General features: G+C 38.8%; 1 protein-coding gene across 4 annotated transcripts; it reads left to right on the top strand.

Moving 5' to 3' along the window:
* Window positions 1-1,290: 1,290 nt before the first annotated feature.
* PUM3 (pumilio RNA binding family member 3) lies at window positions 1,291-27,420 on the top strand. 4 transcript variants are annotated; one of them, XM_030968813.1, is made up of 18 exons: window positions 1,291-1,384; window positions 1,774-1,877; window positions 3,687-3,869; window positions 5,570-5,705; window positions 6,459-6,534; window positions 7,242-7,335; window positions 7,548-7,614; window positions 8,162-8,336; window positions 9,952-10,055; window positions 10,551-10,629; window positions 12,359-12,457; window positions 13,533-13,586; window positions 15,123-15,203; window positions 17,115-17,257; window positions 17,929-18,151; window positions 19,192-19,279; window positions 21,135-21,225; window positions 26,889-27,420. In XM_030968813.1, the coding sequence occupies exons 2-18, from the start codon at window positions 1,784-1,786 to the stop codon at window positions 27,016-27,018; spliced, it is 1,917 nt and encodes a 638-aa protein (XP_030824673.1). In that variant the 5' UTR covers window positions 1,291-1,384; window positions 1,774-1,783; the 3' UTR covers window positions 27,019-27,420. The 4 variants fall into 4 exon arrangements, with proteins under 4 accessions (XP_030824673.1, XP_030824675.1, XP_030824674.1 ...); XM_030968815.1 differs by lacking the exon at window positions 1,291-1,384 and adding an exon at window positions 1,397-1,410; XM_030968814.1 differs by lacking the exon at window positions 1,291-1,384 and adding an exon at window positions 1,409-1,449.

Below are 27,420 nucleotides of genomic sequence, written 5' to 3' on the forward strand. Positions count from 1 at the left end.
ACAACACTAAAGGGAAACTTCAGCCCGATTTTACTGGGGCTTCAGCATCTTTTTGCAGGAGGTTTTAGATGTTCCTCGAGTAACTGGTTAGTCTGTAATCAGATATCCAATGGATCACGATTCCAAACTACTGCCAACAAAGCAATGCTCAATGGCTCAGTGGAACTTAAGATAATAAATCTTATATTTAATGGCCTCTGAACAAAAGTCAGTGTCAAGCTTTTACTTTGAATGGCCATTTTTAATTTGATTTTTTTTCTACTGTAAACATTTGTGAGTATCTGTGAAGAAATCCCAATCTTTAGCATTTCTTCAGTGGTACAAGGGGAAGCAGAGACTTGTTTTCAGAGTTATGAGTAGTTTTCTATGCTGAGGTGATACAGCTAACACTACAGAGATCCTCAAATGTACATTAATCAAACACTCATAAAAGCATTAATAAAGGAGGATATTGCCACAAAGCATGAAATACACCTGAGTTCAGGAAATAGCACAGAACTGAACATGATACTTCCTCTAAAATTATCACACAAAATCCCAACAGAAAAAAAATTTCCTATGCTATTAAGTACATCTGGAGAGGAGGAACATGTGGTGACCAGTGACAGAACCTGAGGGAATGGCCTGAAGTTGTGTCAGGGGAGGTTTAGGCTGGACAGCAGAAAATGATTCTTCACCCAGAGGGTGGCTGGGCACTGGAATAGGGTCTTCAAGGAAGTGGTGACAGTACCAAGCTTGTTGGAGGCATTTAAGGAGGCATTTGGACAATGCTCTCAGATATATGGTGTGATTCTGGGGGGTATCTGTGCAGCATCAGGAGTGGGACTTGATGATACTTTTGGGTCCCTTCCAACTCAGCACATTCTGACCCTGTGAACAGAATTCTCTCTCTCTGCCTTTCCTCCTCAGAGATGCTCCAGTCCCTCAGTCACCTCTCCTGCTCTCTGTTGGACCCAGGAGCTCCATGTCTCTCGTGTCCTGGAGCGCTGTGTCCAGTTCTGGGACACAGCACTCCAGGTGTGGCCTCAGCAGGGCTGAGCAGATGGAAAGGATCACTTCCTTGGACCTGCTGGGAATACTGTTCCTAATGCCCCCAGGACACCACTGGCCAGAAGGGCGCACTACTGGCTCACAGAGGCTTGTTGCCCCGCAGCACCCGCTCCGCAGGGCCGCAGCCCGACGCCTGTCCGGGCCGATCCCGCCCTGTCCCCGCCCTGTCCGGGCCCCGCAGCCGGGACGTGCCGCGCGCGCGGCGGCACGGGACGCCCCGGCGCGCTGTACGGCACGGCAGCGCGGCGCTGTCGCGCGGCAGCTGCGCGGCGGCCAATGGGGAGCGGCGCCCGGAACACGCAGCCGGCAGGCGCGGCCGGGCCGCACGTGTGAGGTGAGACGGCGGGCCCGGGACCGCGGGTGTGCCGGGGCAGGCGGCCGGGACAACGGGGACAGCGGGTGTGCCGGGGCAGGCGGCCCGGACAGCGGGGACCGCGGCTGTGCCGGGGCGGGCGGCCGGGACAGCGGGGACCGCGGCTGTGCTGGGGCGGGCGGCCGGGACAACGGGGACAGCGGGTGTGCCGGGGCGGGCGGCCGGGACAGCGGGGACAGCGGCTGTGCCGGGGCGGGCCTGCCTGCTTGCCTGTGCGCGGCGGCCGGTACCCCACCGTCCGCTGTGAGGGTTTGACTTGGCCATGGGTGTTGATCAGCAGGCACAGGCTGTCGTTCTCTCACGGGAGAGCCCCGGCAGTGCAGTAATGTTGTCTCTTGCTCCGTTTGCAGTGTTGCCGCGATGGATAACAGGGGTAAAAAGAAGTTCGTGGGAAAGAGTGGGAAAGGACCTCGTGGAAAAGCGCCGCACGGGAAGAGATTTAAAAAAGATAATGGTAAGAAGGCAAAGGGTCGTCAGTAGGAGCCTTGACTTAATGGTTATGGTTGTGTACTAGCAAGCTTGGAGTTCTTTATCTTTTCTCTCGTGGTAAATTCATGTTTTGAAACGATTAGTTTGGCGGATGAGCAAAAAGAAGTGGGTGTTGTGTGCCTGGACTTCAGTAAGACTTTGTCAGTGTCTTCTCTCCTTTGAAACCTTCTCAGAGGTGCTGAATGGCTGGGTCCAGAGACTGGTGTGCTCTTTGGAGACCGCTGATTAGCAGTCGACCTCAGGAATGGATACAAGGTCGAGTTTAGTTCAACAGCTTCATGGAGGACTTGGATAATGGGGCAAAGTGCAGCATCTTCATATTTACAGATGGCACAGAACTGCAAGGAGTGTTAGATGTGCCAGAGGGTTGTGCTGCCCTCCAGGGGGATGTCAGCAAGTCGGATGAATGGGGTGGTAGAAGCCTGGTGAAGTTTCTCGAGGAGCAAAGGGCAAAGTCCTGCAGCTTGAAGGGAACAGCTCCATCATGCACTGAAAATACTGGGGAAGGGCCAGGGGCTCCTGGTGGTTGGAGCTGGACCTGAACCAGCAGTGTGCTCTGGTGGGTATCAGCATCCCGGGCTGCATTAGGAGGAGTGTTGTCAGCAGATTGAGGGCTGTGTGCTTGCCCTCTCCTCAGCCCTGGTGAGGCTTCACCTGAAGTTCTGTGGCCCAGCTCTGACTCTTCAGTGCAACAGAGATACAGATGTGCTGGAGAGAGCCCAGTGAAGGGCTGCAAAGGTGATGAAGGGACCAGGGCATCTCTTCTGGTGGCAAAGGCTGAGACATCTGGGTCATTTCAGCCTGTCCCAGAGAGAAGACAAGGCTGAGGGGGATCTGCTCAATGTGTACAGTGTCTGAAGGGAGAGTTCAAAGACAGAGCCAGACTTTTTCCAGTAGTGCCTAGTGAAGGGACCAGAAAACAGTGGGCACAAACTAAAACACAGGAGATTCCTTGTCAGTATAAGGAAAACCTTTTTGCTCCTGGAGTGACTGCACATGGGCACAGGTTGTCCCTGGAGATGATGGGGTTTATCACACTGGAGACAGTCAGAAGCCACCCAGAGTGGTCCTGGTTTTGAGTGGCCTTGTGGGAGCAGGAGGGTTGCAGCAGTGACAACTTCGAGACTTCAAGAGTGCCTCTCAGCCCCAGCCATTCTTTAACTCTGTCTTGTGTTCAAAACTGTACTGACTGTATGAGCCAGTGATTTGCTGAAATGCTTTAAGCAGGTTGCATTGCAAGCCTTTCATCTCTGATTCACCTAAAATATTCTCAGTTAAAAATTTGAAGTTGATAACCTTTTGATTCTAGACGTGGCATTCCTACATTAAGACAAAATTATCTGAGAGGTGAGGCTAGATGGGAACCTGCTGTGGGTTAAGGTTGAGAAGATGCCTTTCATTGCTGCCTCAGAACAGATGATGTTGAAATAGCTCTGATCATGAGCTATGAAAAGAGTGGGGATTTGGGGATTGATGAATTTGATGTTGAGGATGGTGAAATTTTTAATATGGAATAATCCTTTTTATGCCTGAGCTGTTACACTGCTGCCCAGAAGATAATGCCTGGGCAGAACTTCTCTATAGAAAACATACACACCCAGGGGCTGCAGTGAAAACACCAGCTTTGAGAAGCACATAAAAATTTTTGTTAAATACAGGATTGTTATTAGAAAGAAGTTTAATTCTTGTTACAGTAATTTTTAATATTTTTTTTTATTTTGAAGCAACAGTAGCTATGTGATAGCATTTTGATTTCTTTTGTGTTGATTAATAGATTCAGGTCCACCAAAGAAAGTCTTTAACAAAGGAGATGAGGAAGAAAAGCCAAAATTCATTTCCAAGAAATTTGTTAAAGGACAGTTAAGACCTGGAAAAACTACTGTCAAACAATTCAAGAATAAACAGCAACCAGAAAAGTTTGCAAAGAAGAGAAAACGCCAGGATGGTGAAGAGGGAGGTGAGCAGATTTTTAAGCCTGGATATCAAGGGAAACCACGTTTTGGAAAACACATTGTTCATCTAGGTTTTCCTCTTTCTGTCTGTCTTTCCAAATTGGCTGAATAACTCCAGATTAACTTCCTGTTTAATCTTTGCAGTGGGAAAAATTACTTCACTTGCTGATTTTCATGACTTGACTAAGCGGCAAGCTTAGTCAAGTCATGAAAATCAGCAGTTTGGAGTTTTCTTGGAAGTCAAAAGTAAAGACAAAGCAGCAAATTTTAAAATTGTCGTACCATCCTAAAGCTCTGTTTATTTTAATGGCAGCGTTTAGTGGTCAGCTAGAAACAGGCAATTGTTACATATGATTTGCAAACACAGAGCTTTCCGTGTTGTGTTTTGGACTGTTCTAAAAGTACTTGCTATAAGCTTTGAAATAGAAATTAATGAAACAAAGTTGATTATCCTTTACATTATTTCCTTTCTGTGGTCCAGACTATCTGGTCACATCCTCTAAGAGAAAAAAAAGCATAAGGGGTGTTAACACTGCTTTTATGTTTTACAGCTTTTTTTTTTCTGGTGTTTATACAGAAAGCCTAAATACTTGTCGGGTATAATCATGTTAAATGGATTTCTTTTTCAAATTAATTCCTTCTGCTTGAGATCTTCATCCTTTCCCATCCTCTCCTCTAAAGTAAAGTTCTACTGGGGCAGTTAATCAGTGCTGTAAAATGAGAAGTGAGATCTTAAATGAGGGGTTCTGAAGTTCTGCAGAAATATGTCATTTGCTTGAAGAACAGTAGATTGTGTCGAGTATTTTATTACTGCTGTTCTTGCATGTTTGCAGAATGGCTTCACATGGAATATGCACTAGAGGTCTGAAAATCTAGTAACAGTAGAATGTTTTTATTAGCCTCCTTTAAAAAAAAGTAAACCCACAGCAAACCTTTAAATGTTGTTCATAAGAATAAATGAAAGCCTCTGTGTATTGCACTGCTCCCAAAACATTACAAGTTTTTCTTGTGACTGTTGCTTTAGGAGAGTGATATAAAAATCAATAATACATTTTGTAAAAAGGAAAACACGGGTTTTTGAATGGGTAAAACAGTTAAGTACATGCTGCTAAAAACCAATGAACAATGCTTTAAGCAATACAAATTCTGGGTGGTGCCTTTAATGCATAATTTGTGGCCCTTTTATAACATTATTTTGCCCCAGCTTGTTGTGTGGCAGTGTACAAGGGTTGTATAGTAAAATACCATGCTTAATGTATTTGACTGAGTAAAGAGATCAGGCATGTAAAAAGGGTTTAACTTCTTTTCTTTTATAGAGTTTTCAGATATGTATCTTTGAGTTAGGGTTCTCCTTTTGGGAGAGGGGTTAAGTGTGCATGAATTACAAGTAAACTAAAACGGGAGAATTATTGGGGCAGCCATAGCTGCTAAGTATATCTTCAGTCAATTTTTAAGCTATTAAGGGATTTGTGATGCATCCTTTGACAGTTTTGAGGAAAATTAATTGTTTGCCTTGTTCTCCCAGTAGTCTAGATTACTACCTTAGCATACTTATTCAAGATTTATGGCTAGCTGGGTAACTGCAGGCAAGGGCCCTGAATTGTTAGTAATTCAAGTCATAAAACTGACACAGTTTAGACTGGTAAAGAATTCTATTGCTGCTCTTTTATTTATTGACTGTGGAAAATATTTTTTTTTCCCTAAGGGTCAGATTCTAAGAAGCCAAATTGGAATGACTTCAAAAAGAAAAGGAAAGAGTTAAAGCAAACCAGACAAATTAATGATAAAAGTAATTATGACATAATTGTAAAATCTAAACAAATATGGGAAAGCATGAGAAGGTAATGACTTTTTTTCTTCCACTTTGTTGACTTCTAGTCATAAATTGCCAGAATACCATCTTTCTCATCTTCTAATTACATAAAACTGTATTTCCAAACTGAATCTCTTTGAGTGAACAGTAACATTGCATGCAATATTGTAGGTAGATTAAACAGAGTATGGTAACCTGTGGTCCTAGGAATGTCTGGATTGAACTTGTATTTTAGGATGAAATTCATAAATTTGTGAGTAATTGCTTAAGAAATTGCATATTTTTGGTTTTTTCAGCCCTGAAATACAGAGCATGCACTGATTCACCCTGATCCTGCAGTGGGATTACTGCATGAGTTTTGTGTGAAGGTTCATTGTTTCTGTCTGAGAGTGTAATTGTAGAACTGGTGCCCCATGTCTGCAAGAAAAGTTACTTTTATTTCTTCTAAGTGTTTGTGCTTTGCATGCTTACAGATTTTTGGACCTGTAAGCAACTCTGACTGCAAATTTGAGTTTATGTTTCAAAAAATATTTTTGAAATTTTTACTCAAAAAAAGAATAAAGTTAAAGTGTGGAATTCTGGTTTGATTTCCATGACTGAAACAGCTTAGTCACATCTCTGTACAGGGTTAATGAATGACAGTATAAATTTGGATTGGCAGAAGCCAACCTGTTTTTATTTGTACTGTATTGCTGCTTAATTTATAGATATAAGTGAATCATACTACAAAAAAGCTGCTTCCTCAATTGGAATTGTTTTACTAGATTTTTTTTGCTTGTAGGAAGAAATGCAATAAGGAGAAACGAGAAAAGCTGATGAATGAACTACAGAAGCTTCTTCATGGGAAAATTAAAAATGTAAGAAAATGCTAATGGCATATTGCACCAATTCACGAATTCTTCTTTAACAAATGGTGAAACTGTGAGTAAAAAGAATAAAAACAGGGCTGAAAGACTGCATTTGGCACCTGTGTTTTGGGACAGTAGTCCTGGGGTGCTTTGTCTGTCAGCTGGCTGTTGTAAAAATAGCCAAGTAGCTTTAGTCCTGTGAAATTTGATGTTAGCTGGGGTTCAGGAGCTCAGATGTTTGATTAGTCACAACTGTTGCTTTGCAATTTTCTAGGGAAGTTAGTGTTCTCATGCTTAGTCATACTAAACAGTCTTTCTGCTTTATTCTTGAAATGTATAAATTTGCAGTGAGGAGCATGTTGAGCTTTTCATATTCCGTGCTGAAGTGGAACTGTTTCATCATACTTACTCTGAAATTATGAAGAAGAGGAACAAAATGGAGATGCCATTTAATGGTTTTATTTCAGTATGGGAAACCTTAATACTTGTCCTTAATTGTCAGCAGCTGTTGTCTGTTGTTTTCTTTGATAGAGTACTTGTGAAGGGGCAAAAACCTTTAAGTCTTGGTTTGTTATAAGCAGGTAACTGCTTTGCTAATTTTATAATTGGTGTTACATGTGGGATGAAGCTATACCAGAGAGCACATACATTAAAATAATTATGGTGCATACTGCCTTTTGAATGACCTAGAGTAACAAAATATCTCTGTCCTTCAGCTGGCGTTTGCGCATGATTCAACCCGGGTAATCCAATGCTTTATTCAGTATGGTAATGAGAAGCAAAGGCAAGAGACATTTGAAGAATTGAAAGGTATTTTCATTTTACTTATATGCATTGATATTGTGGTTAAGAAGGATTTTAACAAACCATGTTGTTTTCTGTTGAATATTTTTACTTTTTTTTCTGAACTGATGCATCATTTCTAGTGAGTTCTTCATATTTATTTAAATAATACCTTATCATTTCATGGAGTTAATGTAGTGAAAAATAAGCCAGCTGACTGTTTCTCCCTTCTTTTCTAGATAGCCTAATAGAGTTGAGCAAGTCAAAATATTCCAGAAATATTGTGAAGAAGTTTCTTATGTATGGGTGAGTATCAAGTGAATTTGCTCATCAGTGTTGTTTCATTTCCAGTGTGAATGCTGCTTCTTAATTTGTAGTGGATCGATCATGAATAAAAATACGTCTCTGGCAACACCTTTGTAATATTATGGAGTAAAGGCTGGGGGGTGCTAACAGTATTTTTCCTTTTGCAACAAATAAGGCTAATGCTGTACACGTCAAGGAAAACATGACCAAAAACAAAGGTTAGGTTTATTGTCAGAGTTGATCTTTGCTGTATATAAAACGCTGGCTTTTAAAACTTTTCTTTGCTAAGCATTTCAGTATGGCATTTGTTATTCTCTAGAATTTATTTGCTGTTTACTTTCCCTCTAAATACCTTACAATTTTCTCACATTCCTGGCTTTCTTTACATATTTTCCTGAGTGCCATAAGGCTGATTCAGATTCATAAATTTCATGGTTTCTTTGATAAAACTTACTACCTAGATGTGTTTCTAAAAATAAAACTATCAATAGGTAAGCTTATCTCTAGAAGTTTTAACTCTTACTATTTATATTTCCCTTTAAAACAGGACAAAAGCACAGGTTGCAGAAATAATAAAAAGTTTTAAAGGCCATGTGAAAAAAATGCTCCGTCATGCTGAAGCATCTGCTGTGGTGGAATATGCATATAATGACAAAGCCATTCTGGAACAGAGGAATATGCTGACCGAAGAACTATATGGGAACACTTTCCAGGTTTACAAGGTGGTATTTCAATATTTTGTAGTTTAAGACAGTTTAACCCATAAGGTGTTGTGTTAGTAATGCCTTACCTATCTTACCTACTATTTATTTTGATAGCATTTTTTTCTGTCAGCTGTTCAAAGGCAGTCTAGTTTAGCATGTTTAAATGTAATGATTACTTGCACATTTCTAGTTTAGATGAAATTGTTGTGGGTTGTTTTAGTTTGTACTATGTAAAATATGCTATGTTCATGTATGAGCTTGCTCTGCTCATCAGAGACAGTTTATTCTTATATAGTTTCAGTTCTCATAGTGCCTAGGCTGATATCATCCTTGCTGAGGTAAGACTTAGACATAATTCTTCATTAATACTGTAGATGACTCTTGTGTCAGAACTATCTTGTGTCTTTTGAAAACTGAGTGTGGGCAGAATGGGCCAGTATCCACATACAGTGTTCCATTTGGGCTTAATTTTTGTTTTTGTTTTCCTTTCCCATGGAGACTGTAGGACTTGAGTTCAAACTCCACTGAAATCTAGGTCTATGGTCGATGTTCACCAGGCAGTTGGAACCTTCTTAAAAACTACAACCTCCATTCTTTTGAATTCTGTTTTTAATTTTTGCTGACTTGTAAAGTTGGTATCCATTAGGGTTAGGAATTTTGCTACAAAGTACAGAACTGTTTTACACAATTACTAACTCCAGTCTAATGACTATTGCACCTGTTCCCTTATACCCAAGATTTCTGTTAAAATCGTCTTAAGAAATTAACCAGCTCATTTCTGAACCCGTATTTTCTTAACAGGTTATTGTAAGTTTTAGTTAGGCATTTTGCAACACTGAGTATTGGAGAGGTGTGTTTGTTGTGGTTATGGGCTGTAATTTGTACTGGGAGTCAAACAGCCCATGGAATGAAGGACACTGTTAGCTTCCATCATTCTGGTATTTTTGGCATAACTGCTTTAAGTAGCCATACATTGTGGTGCAAAACCAAGATTCAGCACAATGTAGGTTTACAAAAAATTGCAGTGTAGTCTTTAAAAAGTAGCAGAGATGGTTTAAAAAATACTTCTTCTAATTGTCTATCCAGTCAGATGTTTCTTCTAAGAGCAGATTATTTTAAAAGAGTTACCAGGCAGTACTTTTGTGTGTAAAGTATATGGTATATATTCCCTCTCTCTGCTGTTCCTGAACTGGAATTTCCTGGGCCTTTGTTAGCTTCTCAGTTCATTAACTTGTTGTGTTGCCCTCTGATGTGTGCCTAAAGCAGGATTTCTGCTTAGCTCCGGAGCACCTTAACACAATGCCAGTTTTATGTATTTTGCCTTCTATCTGGCATGAAGAGCTGATGTAATTGGCAATCACAGTACAGTTGTGATTGGCAAAAAGCTGCTCAGGGTATAGAAGTGGGTTTTGTTTGCTAATGAGGAATATTTAATTTGTACAAACTGAAGTTTACAGCTTCTGACATACTCAGAAAAGGTAGCTTTTTATTTTTTAAATTGTAAAAGTTGTTAGTTTTGCAGAAAATTAATTTTGTCTTGACATTTGATTGAAAAAGTTCTAAGCATTGTAATTTTCTATGAACTCTGATTCTTACTGGTATGATTAAACCTCTGATTGTGCATTCGTTTCAGACACCAGCTGTCCCAACACTGGATAAAGTGCTAGAAGCTCAACCTGAAAAGAGAGAGGCTATCTTGGATGAAATGAAGCAGATTCTTACACCAATGGCACAAAAGTAAGGACAAAAATCAGCTGAAGGTGTGACAATCTAGCACAAATCAGTTTGTTTCTGACATACAACTGGTACATTTGTAAGTTCAGATGACAGTGATACTGATACTCTTTTAAGCTGTAATGCTGTGGTGCTGAATAGTCTGTGGTTTTGTCCCAGGTGTCATAATGAGTATCTTCCCTTAATTTTGAACTCTCCTTCTCTGAGTTAAAGTATCCTCTGTCCCAGTCAGACAATTGGTAGAAATGTTGCACTATGATATGTTTCCATAATGCATTATTTGATATGCTTCTCCAGTGAAGAAAAGACGTTCTATAATTTGTAAGTTTTGTTAGAATCTTCCACATACTGTAAATGTTAAACATCTGAATCCAAAATGACCATGTGTTTTTTGCTCACCACGCTGCCTAACTTTTTAAAATACAAATGAGGTATTGCCAACATAATTTAAAATGATTGTGGGGAGCTTGTTGCTTATTTTCAACTATCCAAATACAGAGAGGCGGTGATAAAGCACTCACTGGTACATAAAGTATTTTTGGACTTCTTCACTTACGCTCTTCCAAAACAAAGATCTGTAAGTATCTTTATTTTGCTTTTTGTCTTCTTTTGTCTTTCTGTGGAATGTTTTTTATCTTCTTGTGAAAATGTTTTAAGTTAACTCAACAAGAGTACACATTTTTCATTAATAGAGTTCTACACATCTGGTGATTCTAGATGGAGGATGGGAGGGTAGTGTTGTGTGGAGATTTATAGCTACAGTGAACTTTCATAAATGTTTGTGATAGTTGAATTTTTTTTTAAAAAGTGAGATGACTTTGATGTTTCCTCTCTTCCTGCTAAATGACCGTTTTCAGTAGCTGGAGAATGTAATTAAAGTGAGGACCATTGCTTGCAGTAGTTTAGCTTTCCAGTGTGTTGTTTCTTAACAACTCTCAATGATTGTCCAAAAATATCTTGACCAAAATGCAATGAGATTGGCCCTTCTGTCAGCAACCAAAACTTTGTTTGCTATATCCGTATTAAATTGTAGACTTAAGGTTACATTAGACATTCTTGTATTTAGGCCTAAATCTGTCTGTATGATATGACATGGTTTAAGCTGGTATCTTGTTTGACTTAACCTATCTTCAAGGTCTGTCCATTACCCTCACCTTGGTTCTGCAACTCAGAGCCATCTCACTTCAAGTCAGGCAGAGCCTTCTAAACTTGCTGTCTCTTGCTTCTTTCTGCCAGACTTGACTCCTGAATACTCTTTGGTACTGTTAATAAACCCAAAGCTAAGGGTAGGGAAGTGGACTAGTTAGGGCCTGTTCTGAGTCCAAATCTTCAGAGCCCAGAACATTCCTGTACATGGTTTTATGTAATGCTACATCTGAGAATGCTTTTGGTTTCATAGGCTTGCATGAATCAGGGGAATAAGGTTGTATCTCCTTGCTTGGCTTTCTGGGCAAATGTGCTAGTATATGGACATGCTGTTCGGGGTTTGGAAACCCCTTCTGCAGATCTTTTCCTGCCTGTGCTTACAAGTAGTGACATCAATTGTGTTGTGACTGAACAGTTTGCAAATAATTGGTAAAATAGTTGGGGCCTTTGGCTAAAGAGCAAGAACTCTAGGTAGGGATAGAAGGAGGCATGGATGGGAACTGCACTTTGAGGAAATCTATTGGATAGTAACAGAAGTAGTATCTAGTAATCCAAGAGGGTGTCATTTGATTTGATTTGATATTTTTCTTTGGCTTTTCCTTTTTTCTTCTTTTCTGAAGCTATCTGACAATGGTATTGTCAGATAGCTTCAGAAAACTTCATTCATTTGATATGAAGACAAAACATCTGGCTATGTCTTGTAATATCTGATTTATAACATAACCTGCTGCTTAAATGACTTTAGTTCTTCTTACTTCCTGGCTAATACTCTGTATGTATGAATATGCATCAGCTTCAAAGATTTCTTCCTAAATTGATGGTTGTCTTTTTCTCTAATTTCTGTCTCAATTCTGAGTACCCTTTGTTGATTTTTTTGTAATAGGACAGCTGACAGGCTTCAATACAGTTGTGATTTCATGGCATGATTATGACAAACAGTGTAATTTTAAAGACAGAAAGCTTGTGTCATTTACAGTCTTTTGGACTGCTGTTGGGGCAGTTTTTCATAGGTCAGGGAAATGAGAGTGGTTCTGTAGAGCCAGTAATGGAGTGTAGAGCAGTATCATTTGGGCAGACAAAATAATTCTTTCTTGCCCACCAGCCTTGAGTTCCTCAAGCCTTTTCTTTATCTTTTTGCTTTATCACCTTTTCTTCCCCAGGAAATGATAGAAGCTATCAGAGAGGCTGTCATCTACCTGGCACACACTCACGATGGAGCCCGTGTAGCAATGCATTGTTTATGGCATGGCACTCCCAAGGTAATGTTTGGTTTCCCTCTACTTAGTTCTCTCTGACTGCCCATATGGGTCCTTCTGCTTGTGCACATTTTGAAGCAATTAGCAATTTGAGGGCAAGGTTAAAAACTGGCCCGTCTTTATCTATTGGCAAACTTAAGCAGTGCTTTTTGTGACTCAAATGCTTTCATTAGAACTTCTATAGCAGAAGCATCTCCTTTTATTTTTAGCAGAGGTTTTGGCAGTGACACCTGGAGTAATTTTTCCACTGTAAGATTATTGGCATTTCATTTATCCCATGGGTTTCTTAATATAAGTGAAATTGACAGTAGGGAGAGGACAGTAAAGAAGTCATAATGTGAAACCATGTTTGGCTTTAGAATGCCAAGACTTGCAAAATGTTATAGGAAGTGTGGTTTAGTTTCATCACCTGATACGGTATCCAGAAATTCTTTGGTGTAATACGTCATCACATCTTGGAAATAATGTAATGCCTCCTATGTTTTTCTATATTAGAAAATAAAAAAGATGACTTATTGAAATAGTCCACTTGTTAAAAAATGCAAAAAAAAAAAAAAAGTTCCTAGGATCTAGGCGTAGTAATGGATCTAAAGAAGACTGAGCAGTGATTCCACGAGCCAAAAATACAAGGAGGGAACTTTCTGACAAAATATTCTTGCTAGTAATAGGAGTTTAAACCAAGCTAGAGTTTCAAGTTCTGTTGAATATGTTTCTTACCAAATGAAGAGATGAAGTGCATTCTCCTTTAATTAATGGACAAAGTATGAATGAACATATGTGATGGTTTGGGGTTCTTTGTTTGCTCTGGTTTTTCCAAGTTTTTTTGACATGTCCCATTGGTGATCTGGACTTGTAAATATACCACAGGATCTCTCTGGGATCAAGTCACAATTCAGGTTTAACTTTCCGTATTGGTTCTGGGTGTAAAGTAATAGAATATATGTTAGTCTTTGATAGATGCCTTTGCCTTAGAAAGCAAATTGAAGATTATCTTTTTGAAAGGTGTAAATAGCGGTTTAGTTACTCAGAATCATTGGTATTCTAGGCTCATTTGAGTTTCCTCTTTTCTTTTGGATAGGACAGAAAAGTCATTGTGAAAACAATGAAGACATATATTGAAAAAATAGCAACGGTAAGTGTTCATTAACCATTTATTTCATAGTCTCTGAAACTAGTGGTTTGATAGAGGCTAGCTCAAATATTCTTTGGTACTGGGAACAATTTTGAAATCTTAATAAATACCAGTGATGTATTAGATGATATAAAATAATTGAACTATATGGAATATTTGAAGATGTGCCAAGAAGCTTCAGTGTGAGCACTGCACGTACTACTATGCTTCATTATGGCTGAGTTCATTATTATTCCTCAGTTTTCTTTCTGCTTTTTATTTTGTTGATCCCAACTTTGTATTGCATCTTCATGCGGCTCATTGGTTAATCCTCCTTGGTTGGGTGTAAAACAACCTGTATAAAGAGGAGGAATTAAAATCAAGATATGCTGGAGATGTCACTGAGAAGGCTCTGAATGTGTGTATTTCTTAGAAGATGCTCAATATTTTTGTCAGGTCAGGAAGGTTCAAAATACATTGGCATACAGTGGAAGAAATCTATTTTATTTTTTAATGAAAAACATGTTTTTGGAGTCTGCAGTACCAGCAGAGTAACAGTTGAAACCAGATTTCATACCTACACCAACTGGCAAAACCGTAGGTGTAAAGAAGAGCTTTATAAACTTCTCTTCCTGTTTACTGTGGGTTTTTTTATTTGTTGATAGTTATTGTGGTCTCAATCAGTGGCATTCAAGCGTTTTGATCACATCCTGGGCATATATCCCCAATATATATATTTATGTATAAATCACATGCCTTTACTACTATAGTGTGTACATTATAATAGAAATAGAAAATTTGAAAGGATGAGATAAAAATAATCAGAGGCTATTTTTATTTTTTATTAATGGTTCCAAAAATATTTTCTTTCTGCACCACAGTGGGTTGTCTTGTGCAGCCCACTTTGAGGGCCACTGGTCTAGGTAATCTTTCTCTCCATAATTTTCCACTAGAATAAATGAATTGTTTCATTTTATAAATTATATGGAAATATGGGACAGTGGGTGAATAATAACTGATGCAACACTGGAGCACAGAAGATCTGGTTTCACTTCAATGTAGAGCCTCACTGACGTACAAGTGAACTGATTTGTGCCCTTTTGAGTATACTGGGGACTTGATGTCCAGCAATGCAGTAAAGACTGTATGGCTCATTGCAGAGATATGATCTCCAAAAACATTGTATGTGACTTAGTTCACTTCTAGGCAAATCAACAATAGAAATAAAGTCTGTATGTAATGTTGCTGTAGGGAAAATACTATGATTTCAAATGTTGATAATACAGTAGGATTAGGTTAATAGCTTGCATGTGATAAAACAGTATATCCACTTGAAATGGGAGATTTATCTTTGTTTTAACAACATACTTCTTTTGAAAAGCCTTGCTTTTGAAAAGAAACCTAAATGTTGGACTTCTCTCATTCTTTGACAGTAGTCAGAATTTGCTTGTGCTTCATGTTATGTTTGAGACAAACCCTCAGAAATCCTGATTCTAAGTCAGTTAGTATATTCATAAAAAAATATTGCATGTGGTTTTTGATGTCTCATCTTTGCAGGGTGAATTTTCTCATCTGGTCTTGCTGGCAGCATTTGATTGCATTGATGACACTAAACTTGTGAAACAGTTAATTATATCAGTAAGTAATTGAATTTCTCCTAAAATAGTATATTAAATCGTGTTAATGTGTTTGTCAGTGTATAGGAGGATGAAAGTAGGAATCCATCTGCTTTTTTAGACTATTTAAATACTTCCCATCTTTTCTGTTTCATTATATTTATGTATCATGATTAGTTTTTTCTTTTCCTAGCAGACTGTAGCACTTTCAGACATAATTTTAATTATTTATTTGAATTAATTTTTAAACTAGGTTCAGTACTTGCTGGAATTTTCCCTTTTAGTACACATTCATTCTGGATAAGGGGTGACTGGAGTCTCTTTAAAGTCAATGTCTTTTATCATAGAAGTCTGAGCTCTACTAGTATTTCTAGAGATGAAATTGGTGGAAAACTTGAGAATGATGATGGTACCTTATTGATTTTACAAGCAAAACTATTCGCATCCTCTCAGCAGAGAAATTCACGTTGACGTATGTGCTGTAATCTGCTTGCAGTAGTACTCATGCTATAGCTGTAAGGGCTGGTGGGTTTAGGGGAAGTGGCAGGAAGATAAAGATGAGGCAAATCTTCTGTATGTGGAGAAGGAATGTAAGGAGAAAGTGGTTCGATGAGGCTTGTTTTGCAAAGTAGGAACAATTCTTCCCTTGTGCAACTTTGTGTAAGGTGCAGTTGGGATTTTTTACCCTATCATAGGGATTTGGCCCTTAGACTGTGCCTCTCTAATGGGTCTGGAGCGATGAAAGCATCTTCATGTGGAGGTGGCTTTTGTTCCTCAAGGATTTCAGCTGTGATTGCAGCTGGATTTGGTTCCCAGAGCCAAACCTGGAATGTAACAACTTCTGGGAAAGGTCTAAGGAAATAAGTTCTGACATATCTGAGCTGTCCTAGTGTGAGATATTTGACCTATTCCTGTACTGTGTAACAAGCACTCTGCTTTCTGGAGAGTTTATTAGTTCAGATACTGTGTCTTTAGCTGAGCTTCCAAGATGTCATTTAATTACAGATTCATCTGAGATCAAGAATTAATCTATTACCAAAAGTAATGGAATGTTTACTGTTTGCTCATCCTACAACATCAATCTGGACAGAAAATGGAGAGCACGACGTGGCCTTCACACATACGCAGTCGGCCCATCAGGGCTTATGTGTGGTCGAGAACAGGGAAAGAATGGCAGGAAGAGGGAAAAAATTCTTAGGTCAAAACCAGCTCTTCAGATAGTTAATGAAAACTAGTAGCAGATGATGAGGTGAGGGCATCTTAAAATCAAGGATTGAAGCACATTCTGTAGAAGAAACCAATCTTTAAAATTATTTCAAAGAGCAGCTAGACTTCAAAGATACCTTATGGAGATTATCATTCTGCCCATAAAGAAATACAGCTTTAGGAAGATAAAAAAACTAGTAAAGCTTGAGACAGAGAAAAAGCAAGGGGTGGTTTGTTGGGGTTTTTTTTGTTTGTTTTTTTTTGTTTGTTTTTTTTTTTTTGTTTTGTTTTTGGGGGTGTTTTTGTTGGTTTGGATTTTTTTTGGTAGTATTGCAAAATTCATCATTTGTCTGGGTTGGCAGTATGGGCTGAGAATTAGTAGGTAAAGGAGGGCTTTAAACTCTTTAAATCCTCTGAAGGAAAGTCTCTTCTTATCATCTCTCAGGTCCACAGAATCTTAATCCTGGACCAAAGTCTGTCTGTGGTGCTTTGAACTTTTGTATGTGATTGGAACTGTACACTGAGTGCCTGGCATGTGTAAGGATTCAGGCAGATTTCAGCACAAAATCTGTCTCTTTCATGAGGACTCCAAAAAGATGGATACATTACCAACAAGAGATAGCATGTCTCTGTCATTTAGAGTTTCTTCTGGTACAGTCCTAATACTGATAGTGACCAAGAACTATTATTTCATTAATGTTTTGTTGTTGTTTGTTTACTCCCACAGGAAATAAAGGCTTCTTTGCCTGATATAATAAACAACAAATATGGAAAGAAGGTCTTGTTGTACTTGCTAAGTCCTAGAGATCCTGCACATTTTGTTCCAGAAATCATCACACTTCTGCAACAGGGAGATGGAAACGCCTATAGGTAACTCAGATGTGAAAGTTACATGGTTTTTCTTGAGAGCCCAGAAGAAGTCATGCAACTTTTTGTCATGATTTAATTTCAACTTTTCTTCATAATAAGTCTAAGTAATGTAAATATATATAAATAATACATGTTTGCCCCCTTTATAAAGGGCAAATATTGTGATATATTTTGTGTGTAAGCTCATGTATCAAATTCAGTGTAGAAGAAAATTTGTAATACGCATTACTGGTGCTTTGGCGAGCATAAAAATATATCTCAAAATCTAGTAATAAGAACGGAAATTGTTAATTTGATTTCAGTCTCTGGTATTGACATTGATGCTTACCAGCTTTTGAAGAAGGAGCAGTTCTACATGACTAGTAAGCTGTGTAAAAATACATTGCCATAGTTGGGATAACAAAATGCAAATAAATAGTAAATGTTACTTACAAGAAAAAACTTAGAGGTTTTGAGACAGTCAGCTTTAAACACATTTTCACTCCATGTGTTCTTAATTCTGTGTCCAACATGCATTTAATTGTACATGAAACAGAGGGAACAATAATGCCTGCATTTGAATCTAGCAATAATTTAAATGTCTCAAATAGCACATACATTCTGAAATTTCTTGTTACTTGATGCGTGTACAGTGCAAATCTTCTGCAGTAATGTGCTGTCTCTTTCATCAGTAAGAAGAATACTGAGCTCCGTCGTCATGAACTCCTGGAAGCCATTTCCTCACCTTTGCTAGAATATTTGCAAGAACATACCCAAGAAGTAATCATAGACAAAGCTACTTTTGTCTTGGTTGCTGATATTTTAAGAACAGCTCTTGGTGACATCCAGCCTGCACTAGATGCAATTGCTAAGTTAGCAGCAGAAGAGCTGGTTCCAGGGGGCCGTGATGGACAGGTAATGTACAGAAGACAAGGTGCTGAGATCTTGCAGATATTCTGCATTAGTAAAATAAAGTCTGGTCTTGATTTCCTTTATGTAAGTCATCAGTGTACTGTGCTGATAGCATTTGCACATTAGATGTGATCTTATTTTCTGACTTGTTGAATTCATAGTTTATTATTAGTGCATCTGGAGAGATGGCTTGAGCCAGCATTTCATATGAGTTGTAGGGCAAGGTGCTTCATGATTTTCAATCTTCAGAAATGCTTTGAACACTTAGTGGGGAGGTTGCTGACAAGCATGTTACACAGTCTAATGTTATCACTGTGCAGTCAAGCCTTTATCAAAGTTTTACAGGTCATTGGACTGTTTACATTGAGAGGGACAGGATCTCTTGCCTTTCAGGCATATCTCCATGCAAGGAAAGATCTTAGATAAGCACTGTTTGTCTTCAAAGTATGACCTTCTCTCCAAAGAGTTTCCCTCCCCTACTTTGTTAAACTCAGTCAGATATCTGTCCATAGACTAGAAAACAAAAAAATATGATGCATGCTGTATTTGAGATAGATATCTCCAGATTTCCATAGTTGTGGTGCTTTAGCGCTGTGTTTCACATTCTTTGATAGACATTTAATGAAATTTTAATGTGAACTACACATGTTTTCTGTGACTTTCTCTAAACCATACTGTAGTTGATTTTCAGGTGTGGAAATGTGAAAGGTCTAGAAGTTCTGGCAGAGACAGACCAGGAGGTTTTGTTTATTAAGAATGAAGTCCTTGAAGGGTGGATGAATTGTTGGTTGATATAGTTTATATTACTGAAAAGTTAAATGTTTCAGGGAAGATGGTGAGAGTTAAAATGGTCAATTTAAATGAGTAACCAGAAATTTACTTCGAACTTGTTGATACTAGCATAGGCCATGACTCAGTGAATCAGTGTGACGGCAGAGTGAATAAACCAAGCAGAAATATTTATGGCCAGACATGTAACTGAATTTTGAACCAACATCACTAAATAATTTTGGGGTTTTTTTGTTTGTCTGTTCCCCTTAAAGCTCCACGTTGCAGAACATCCGGCAGGCCATCTAGTTTTGAAATGGTTAATAGAGCAAGATGAAAAAATGAAAGCAAGCGGAAAAGAAGGTATGTTGGAAATACAGCTTTATTTTCTCAGATTGACTTCAGAGTATTTTGCTATCTGACCTCAGATAAGATAGTTGCAGTTATTTCTTTGAGTATACTAGTATATGGAAAATTTAATGTTATTGTTTCTATCTTTTTGCTGTTGTGAGCTGTTATGCAAACAGAATGCCAAGGATATGTTTGGTTTTGTTTGCAATGCAAGCAGTGGTTCGGTTTTTTTTCTTAGTGCTTTAATGTGTATTTGGGGCGGAGTTTATTTCTATGCTTAAAATGTCTTGATAGCTTTGCTAAATTACATAGTAGTTTAAGGATAATAATAGAAACAGTGAAGTCTTTCTTACAGGAGCCCCTGTTTCATTAGTGCTTGTAAACCGGGCTGTAATCTTTGCTGTGTTCATTAGTGCTGCTGGGTTAATGCTTTGTAACTGTTACTAAAATAATTTGTGCACAAAAATAGGACATCTTTGCTAGTTTATGTTCCATAAGGCAGATATTGGGCACAGATGTTCTCATCTTAATTTAGCTTTTAAACTTATGTTATTATGTAACTGTAAAATCTTCTGTGTGTATCACTCTATCCTAATTGTTATTACTTTTTCTCATACAAAAAGCTCAAGAAATGAAAGCACATGGTTGGCAAAGTGTAATCTGAGGGAACTTCTCTGTGTGTAATAGTCTTTTTGTCTGTGTAGAATGATCAGATCTTGTTAAACTTTTTATTTCTTTTCCTCTTGCTACATTCAGGTAGCCACTATTTCCTTTAAAAATGTTAGTTGTGTTTTATTAAATGTTTCTGAAAGTAATCTGTTTTTCCACTTCTCAAGCAGATAGTTGAAAATGTCCAAAGGAAAACTGTTGCGTCTTTCAGAGACTTGCCTATCTGAAATGATGATCTTAATCTGGATTTATATCTGTAAAAATTGTGCAATTTCCAGTTTAATCACATGCTCTTCCCTTTGGTTTTCTCCAAAAAGTACCATTCAGAATTTCTGGTCTAAGTTTATTAAATTGTCATTAAACCCTAAACAAATTGCTGTCACATGGGGAGCAAGTTATATAAAATCTAACCTGTCTTCAGGTGGAATTAGGATCTAAAGTGAAAGCAAAAAATAGCTGCAGTGCTTGGAGGCTGGTGTTGGGGTCGAGTGGGGTTTTTTGCATTGTTTACTGATAAGTTTGCTCAGCAAGCTAAGTTGAAAGAACAGTTTCCATGCAGTTCAGTTCTTTAAATTCAGCTGGGGCCTTGAAGTCAACCTAGGTTAATGTAATGAGTCTGAAGACAGCTTAGGCTTTTGAAGCCACTGAAGGACTAGAGCTCTGGAGCATCAGTACAGCTGAAAAAGATATCAATAAAGGATTAGCTCTGAAATTTTAAGTAACTTCTGTTCAAATTATTTTCCTTGAGTTGTAGAGTCAGATGCTTAAAATGTAGCATTTTTCAACAGAGGTGTTTGCGTGTTTAATATATTGCATACCATGATCTGTTTAACCAGAATGATTCTGTGATTCTTGCTGAGTTCTCTCTTTGGACTGGAAGCCTGCTCTAAGATATTAATAGCCTTTTAGACTCTTTTTAAAAAACAAACAAGTTTGCATACTTTATAATAATAAACTGTCACACAGTGCTGCTGTTGTCTAACAAATTCCATGCAGTGCTTGGAAACAGTCTAATATCTATAAAGGTCTGCATTGCATTGAACAGTCAATTATTTTGAGAGGGCAGAACTTTGTGAATACTTGGGGGACTGAAAACTATTTGATTGAATCAAAACTACAGAGAACTTTCAACAGGCTTCTTTGTACAAAGATATTGTCTCATTTTTTTACTCCCCTGCTTCTTTCTCACATTTTGCAGTTTGCTTTGGGAGAACGCTGGTGGAACATGTTGGTATTGAGAATCTGAAGACTTGGGCAGAAGTAAATCGAGGTGCCATTATTCTTTGTTGGTAAGTGTGGTGCATGACTACTTCTGATTTGATTACATTGTTAATTTCTTGAACAGCTGAGAGAATATCAATTGCAATTTCTACCAACAAAATGATATTCAGCATGTGCTATCTTGAATGCAGCTGGCAAGTCTTGAACGAAACAGGGATTAGAAAAATTCAAATCAGAGTTTCCATAGATTATTCCTTGAGTTTCATCTTTTGGAGTACTAGGAAGCAGCTCAGTATCAGAAAATCTGAAGATTAAAAACAAAATTATTTTTAAAATTGTACCTACCATGTCTTGTTTCACAAGCACAAAAGTCTCAAAAGAGCAGTCCACAAATAGCTACATTAAAATAATTAACTTCAGAATATCTGGGACTGGTGGCAGCATACAAAAATCTGGAAATTGTTTTGTTTTGTTTTGTTTGTTTTGGTAAATTACTGTTTTGTGTTGATGCCTTAATTGCAAAGCCTAAAAAGTTCTCTCTGAAGCAGAGAAGTGTTTGGAAGAGACCATACATAAGAATAGACTTATATGCAAAGACCTATGATGAGCTAACTGGCTCACAAATTTGAAGTAGTGAATCATGCAACTAGTGAAATCAAAAATACCTTACAGGGATCAGATTAAGATTAACATTTTGTTTTATCAAGAGTGAACTGCAGTGTTAATCATCACTGCTTTCACTTTGTAGCTGCTTGTCAATATCAGGTCATAGAAACCCAAGGTTTTGTTCCATAACCTGAAGTATGTGGTCTGTGTTCTGGAACTTCTATATCAACCTTGCCCTTCTGGCACCTCATAAAGACTTTCACTGAAGCAAAGTCAGCAAACAATTCAAACAGACAACGTGATTTTGACCATTAAGTCCCTTGGTCTCTTTTTTTTTTCTCCATTTTTCTCTCTCCTGAAGTTACTTTTAGATTCCTTGCTCTTTGCCTTCCATCTCTGCTATTTATCAGTTTAGAGTAGGGCTACTTCAATGTTTGTGCTGTTTGCAAGGTGAATCAAAAGCCATTTTTACTTCTGTTAGCTAATCTGAGTTTAATTCTAACTTTTTTTAGTCATTGTCACTCAGATCACTAGTGAGAAGAACTGGTAGTAGAAGAGTAGTTTCAATCCAGGTAAAAAAACAGTTCACATCTTACTAGTCATATGTATGTGGCTGTTAAGATTGTTCAGCTGCCAAAATGATAATGCTCTTTCTTTGCCTCTTGTAACAGGCCTTTAGAATTCAACAAATGCACCTAATGCCTTTAAGTTATCTGATCCTGTGCACAGGTGTTCAGTGAAGTTTTGTTAGAAAGGCTTACTCACTGACACTATATTAATGCTTGGATGTTTTTCCTTTAAGTCAAGGCTGAACCGATTCATTTAACATATGATATTGCTGGTATATGTTCTAAGCTGTTAGGATTGTCCAAATACATTTGTAAAGTAAATTAATAGATTTTTCCTATATTTAACACTTTAATAACTGTTTGTGATCACTGTAACAATAGTCTTTTAATAGACATTGAAGACTGTTTTAACTGATCATAAAAGAAACTGGTACAGGAGTGGTGTATTTTGTGGAAAAGTGTGAGGAATGGCAGTCTTTCTCCGTTTCTGCTATTATTCATGTCACTACAAGTGGAGCCTTGAGAAGTGTCCTTTGTTACCACACTGGGGATCTTACCTCCCAGACTGATAGTGTTTCATCCATAATGAAACTTAACTAACAGGAATGAGAGAAAAAAGTATATTGTAGGACTGTTTGTTTGTATGTTTGATGGAATTTTGTTGGTAGTCTTTGGTTTATTTCACTTAAATCTAAATTCTTTCTAGAGTGAACTTCTCTTGATGACTTTTTAGGCATGATGTCCTTTTGTTTAGGCAGCTGAGAACACACAAACATAACCATCTCCTTTTGTTCCATTTCATGTCACACTGGCTTACTTCACTATCACATAGCAATTAACGGCATTTTTGTTTAACTGCATGCACTGAAGCCAAGAGACTACCTAAACTGTACAGCAGTGATTAATTTTTTTTAGTCTGGTGTAAAGTAACAGCAGGGGATTCTTTAAAATTATGTAATGGCTGAGTTTTAAAAAACCTTTTAATTTAAAAAACCCAGGTGCTTCTTGTCGTGGTTTGACAGTGACCAAATGCCAGGCACCCATGAAAGCCGCTCAGTCACCCTCCCCTGCCACAGCTGGGCAGAGGAGAGAAAAAAAAATTATCAAAGGGTTCATGAGTTATGATAAGGTCTGGGCGAAAACACTCCAAGTGCAAAACAGGTTTAACTTAAAGGTAGAAAGTGAATTTATTACTAACAGAATCAGCAGAGGATAATGAGAAGTAAAATAAGCCCTTGAGAAAAAAACCCACTTTTTTCTCCTCCAACCCCTCCCTCCTTTCCACAGACAGTGCAGGGAGACAGGGCACAGGGGTTTGGTCAGTTTGTCACCCAGGGTTTTCTTCTGCTGCTCAGGGAGAGGAATCCTTCCCCTGTGAGGCCATGGGGTCCCTCCCACAGGACACAGTTCTCCGTGAACTTCCCCGGCGTGGGTCCACTTTCATGAGCAGCAGTCCTCCCAAAACTGCTGTGGCATGAGTCCCTCCCACAGGCTCACAGTCCTCCCAAAATTGCTGCAGTATGGTCACTCCTCCATAGGATGCAGTCCTCCAAGGACAGACTGCCTCGCCCTGGAGGCAGGGGCCCTCTCTCTCCATAAAGTCTCCCACTGGACCACAGCCTCCTCCAGGCATCCACCCACTCCAGCATGGGCACCTCCCCCACGGGCTGCAGCTGGATCTCTGCATCCCTTGTGGATCCCCATGGGCTGCAAGGGCACAGCTGCTTCACCATGGGCTGCACCATGGCCTGCACCATGGCCTGCAGGGGAATCTCGGCTCTGGTGCCTGGAGCAGCTCCTCCCCTCCCTCTGCACTGACTTGCTGCTGCCATGTTGTTTCCCTTACATGTTTTCACCTCCTCCTCTTCTCTGGGTAGAAAAAAACTGTGTGTCTACTTTGTTTTGAATTTCTTATTAAATATGTCATCACAGAGGCGTTACCAACCTCTCTCATTAGCCCTGTTTTGGCTAGCACCATGTCCATCCTCAGAGCCATCAGGGATTGCTCTCCCAGACGTGGTGGAAGCTTCTGGCAGCTTGTCACAGGAGCCACTTTTTTGGCCCCGCCAGCTACCAAAAACCAGGCCATATAAAATCAACGCACTTCTTTTGTCATAAAGAATCTCAAATGTTCAGACAGAGGTAATTTTCAGACAATGCTAGTTCCTCCTAAAGCCATGATAGATTTTTGTTTTGTTGTTGGCTTTCGGAAGCCATCTGTTACGTATGTGCAGATCTGAAACTCAGAATTACTCAGTGAGTCCATTTGAAAAATTTTGGCTATCTAGTCCTTTAAGCTTATATGTTAGTTATAAGCAGTGCATGTGCTTGGCTTCTCAGTAACCTGGTACCCTCTGGACCTTCTCCTTTCCTTGCCCTACTTGCTTTTTAATGTAATAAAAATATATGGGACCTGGTTCTGACTTAGTACTATCTTGAGGATCCCAAAGGTAATGAGAGGACCCTCTGCATGCTCACATGTGTACTAAGTGTTGTAAGTACATGACTATCATAGATGCTTGCCTATTTAAATTTCTATATATGACTTTTCGGTATATTTTTTAATTTGTAAATAATGTGTAGCATCAGAGTAGAACATGGATAAGAATGTATTTCACCAAATATGTTATTGACTTCCTTTATTTCTGTAATCTGTGGAATATGTTTTGCATCCACAAAATACATAGGTGCCAGCTTTCTAGACCTTGTAAGAACTTACAGAATAGTAGTTTAAAAATATCCCTCTCTGTCACTATGTTGGTCTTTTGGCTGTGTTATCAAACATGCAGATGTTCGGTATTAATAATGTTGTCTTGACATACCTGTGGTTACTATGAGTTTGAGAGCAACATCACATGTATAGCTGTCAGAAGCTGGCATTCATTTTTAGACATAAGTAAAATGCAGTCCCGAGTGGCTTGCTACTTTGTAGTCCTTGTCTCTTGTGAGTGAAACATACATACCTTTCCATGTTAATTACCAGTGTGTTCAGGGTGTCCTTTTCCAGGATTCTGGACTTCCTTGCTTTTATCAGGGGCATGTGGGTCATAGAAGAGATGAGAAAATATCACTCTCAGCTGAATTCGGTTTTAAAGAAGGCCTCTTGATTAAATGGTACTATTACAGCTAAAAGTGTAACACAATTTGTTGCTAAAGGTTGTTGTAAAGTCATAGAAATAAATCTGGGAATGAAGTAGCTGAAGATGTTGTCAGACGGACATCCAGTGCTTTTCTGCCTATATTGTTGCCATCCAGCACAGGATTTGGTGCCCTAAAGGAGACAAAATTTAAATCTCATCTTAGTTACATTAATTCCTTTATGTCTTACTCAGTTCAGTTTGCCATGTCTAATCATTGCTTAAAAAATAGATAAGAAGTAAGCTTTTAGGTTGATGTAAATTTGGGAGCCACTTGGAAGTATCCTAGGGATTGTAAGGACTTGCAGTATCATGCAGCCTGCTTCATACCAGTGCGCGGGTGTTACAATTTGTTTCTAGTCCTAGTTTATTTGTATGTCAGACTTGTAGTTCTGATCTGGCTTGCACAAAATGGCTGTAGAAAGCACTTTTCTAGCCAGTGTTCACTCATAACTTTGAAGTAGCAAATTTGGTATGTCATTAACTTGGCAGATCTTGTACTTCAATCCAAAAACATTTCACTGTTAACTGAAGAAAGGGAAAAGGACAGGCACTAGTAAGCTGATAGTATTTTACAGCTTATGATGAATTTCTTTGTTTCTGAGGAAGAGAATTTATCTGGGAAGTCTGATTTGGTTTCCAAAAGTAGTATCTTTTAAAAGGAGAACAGAACTGGTAAGGCTTCATTGTTCTTCACTAACTGCAGCGTGAAAGTACAATAGTGAAGGGGCTTGATGTATATTAGATGTACTTCACTGCATCCCATTTTAGGACCTGCACAACAAGAAAGGCACCAACAGCTGGAGTGAATTCAGTGGAGGGTGACTTGGGCTGGGTTCCTTGGCTGGGAAGGAGAGGCTGTGGGGCTAACTCTGTTTCAGCTGGGCAAAGGGGCAGCTTGTGGGCTCCTGAGAGCATGTCTGGCACCAACGGGTGGATGGAGAGCTGGTCCCTTCACAGCAATGTATGAGTAGAGAGTAAGAGGCAGTGGCACAAGCTTAAACAGAAGAAGCTTAGGCTGTTTTCTTTCTGTAAAGAAAAACCTTTTCCCCATGAGGATGGTGCAGCAGTCGGGCTGGGGCCCAGGGAGTTCTGGCTGTCCCCAGCCTGGCAGGTTTGAAGCCCAGACTGGGTGAAACCCAGAACAACCTGGTCTGACTCGGTATTTGAATGTGCATTGCATAGGGGTCAGCAGTTTCTTGCAGAGTGATTTATCCTCTGTTGGCTGTGTTCTGACTTGATGTTTCATATTTTATGGAATTTTTACATCTTTTTTATAGTATTTATAGCCAGATGATAGTGTCTGGCTTGAGCTATATTCTTCTTAAGTAGTTATTGTTTCCTGTCATGGACTGCTTCTTTTTCTATAACCTGCATTCGGACCTTTGATATCCTTAATTTTTCCCCTATGTTTTGCAGCCTTCTCCGAAGCACTGATGAAAACGTGGCAAGCACAGTCAAAAAAGGATTAAAAAAGCTCATCCCAAAGCTGAAGCAGAATAAAAATGTAAAAGGAATAGAAGCATTACTGGAGAAATTGACTTCCTAGTGTAAATGAACCTAAAACAATTATTTACATCAATACAAGTCAACTGAGATTTGGTAAGATTTTGTACCATGGTTGTTTTAAGGAGCAGTGTATGCATTTGTATATTAAATAATTTTTAAAACAACTTGTCATTGTATTCATTCTGTTGTGCACAATAGAACATTGTCCTCAGATATTAAAATCTCAAGATTTAAGGCTAGTGGAAATTTCTGAACATGTAATCTTTCCTGATAACTTTCACAGAAATGTTTTAAGTGTTGTTAAAATTGGTGTCATGGTATGTATGGTGTCATGGTTACCATAGAAACACAGGCATCTGTTCTGGACATACTTTGTTTGAGCAACTGTATTTGTTTTATTCCCCTTCCCTCCAGGTTTCCTGAAAAAAAAAAACAAAAAAAA

Source organism: Camarhynchus parvulus, chromosome Z, assembly GCF_901933205.1.
Source record: "Camarhynchus parvulus chromosome Z, STF_HiC, whole genome shotgun sequence".
NCBI classification, from domain to species: Eukaryota; Metazoa; Chordata; class Aves; order Passeriformes; family Thraupidae; genus Camarhynchus; species Camarhynchus parvulus.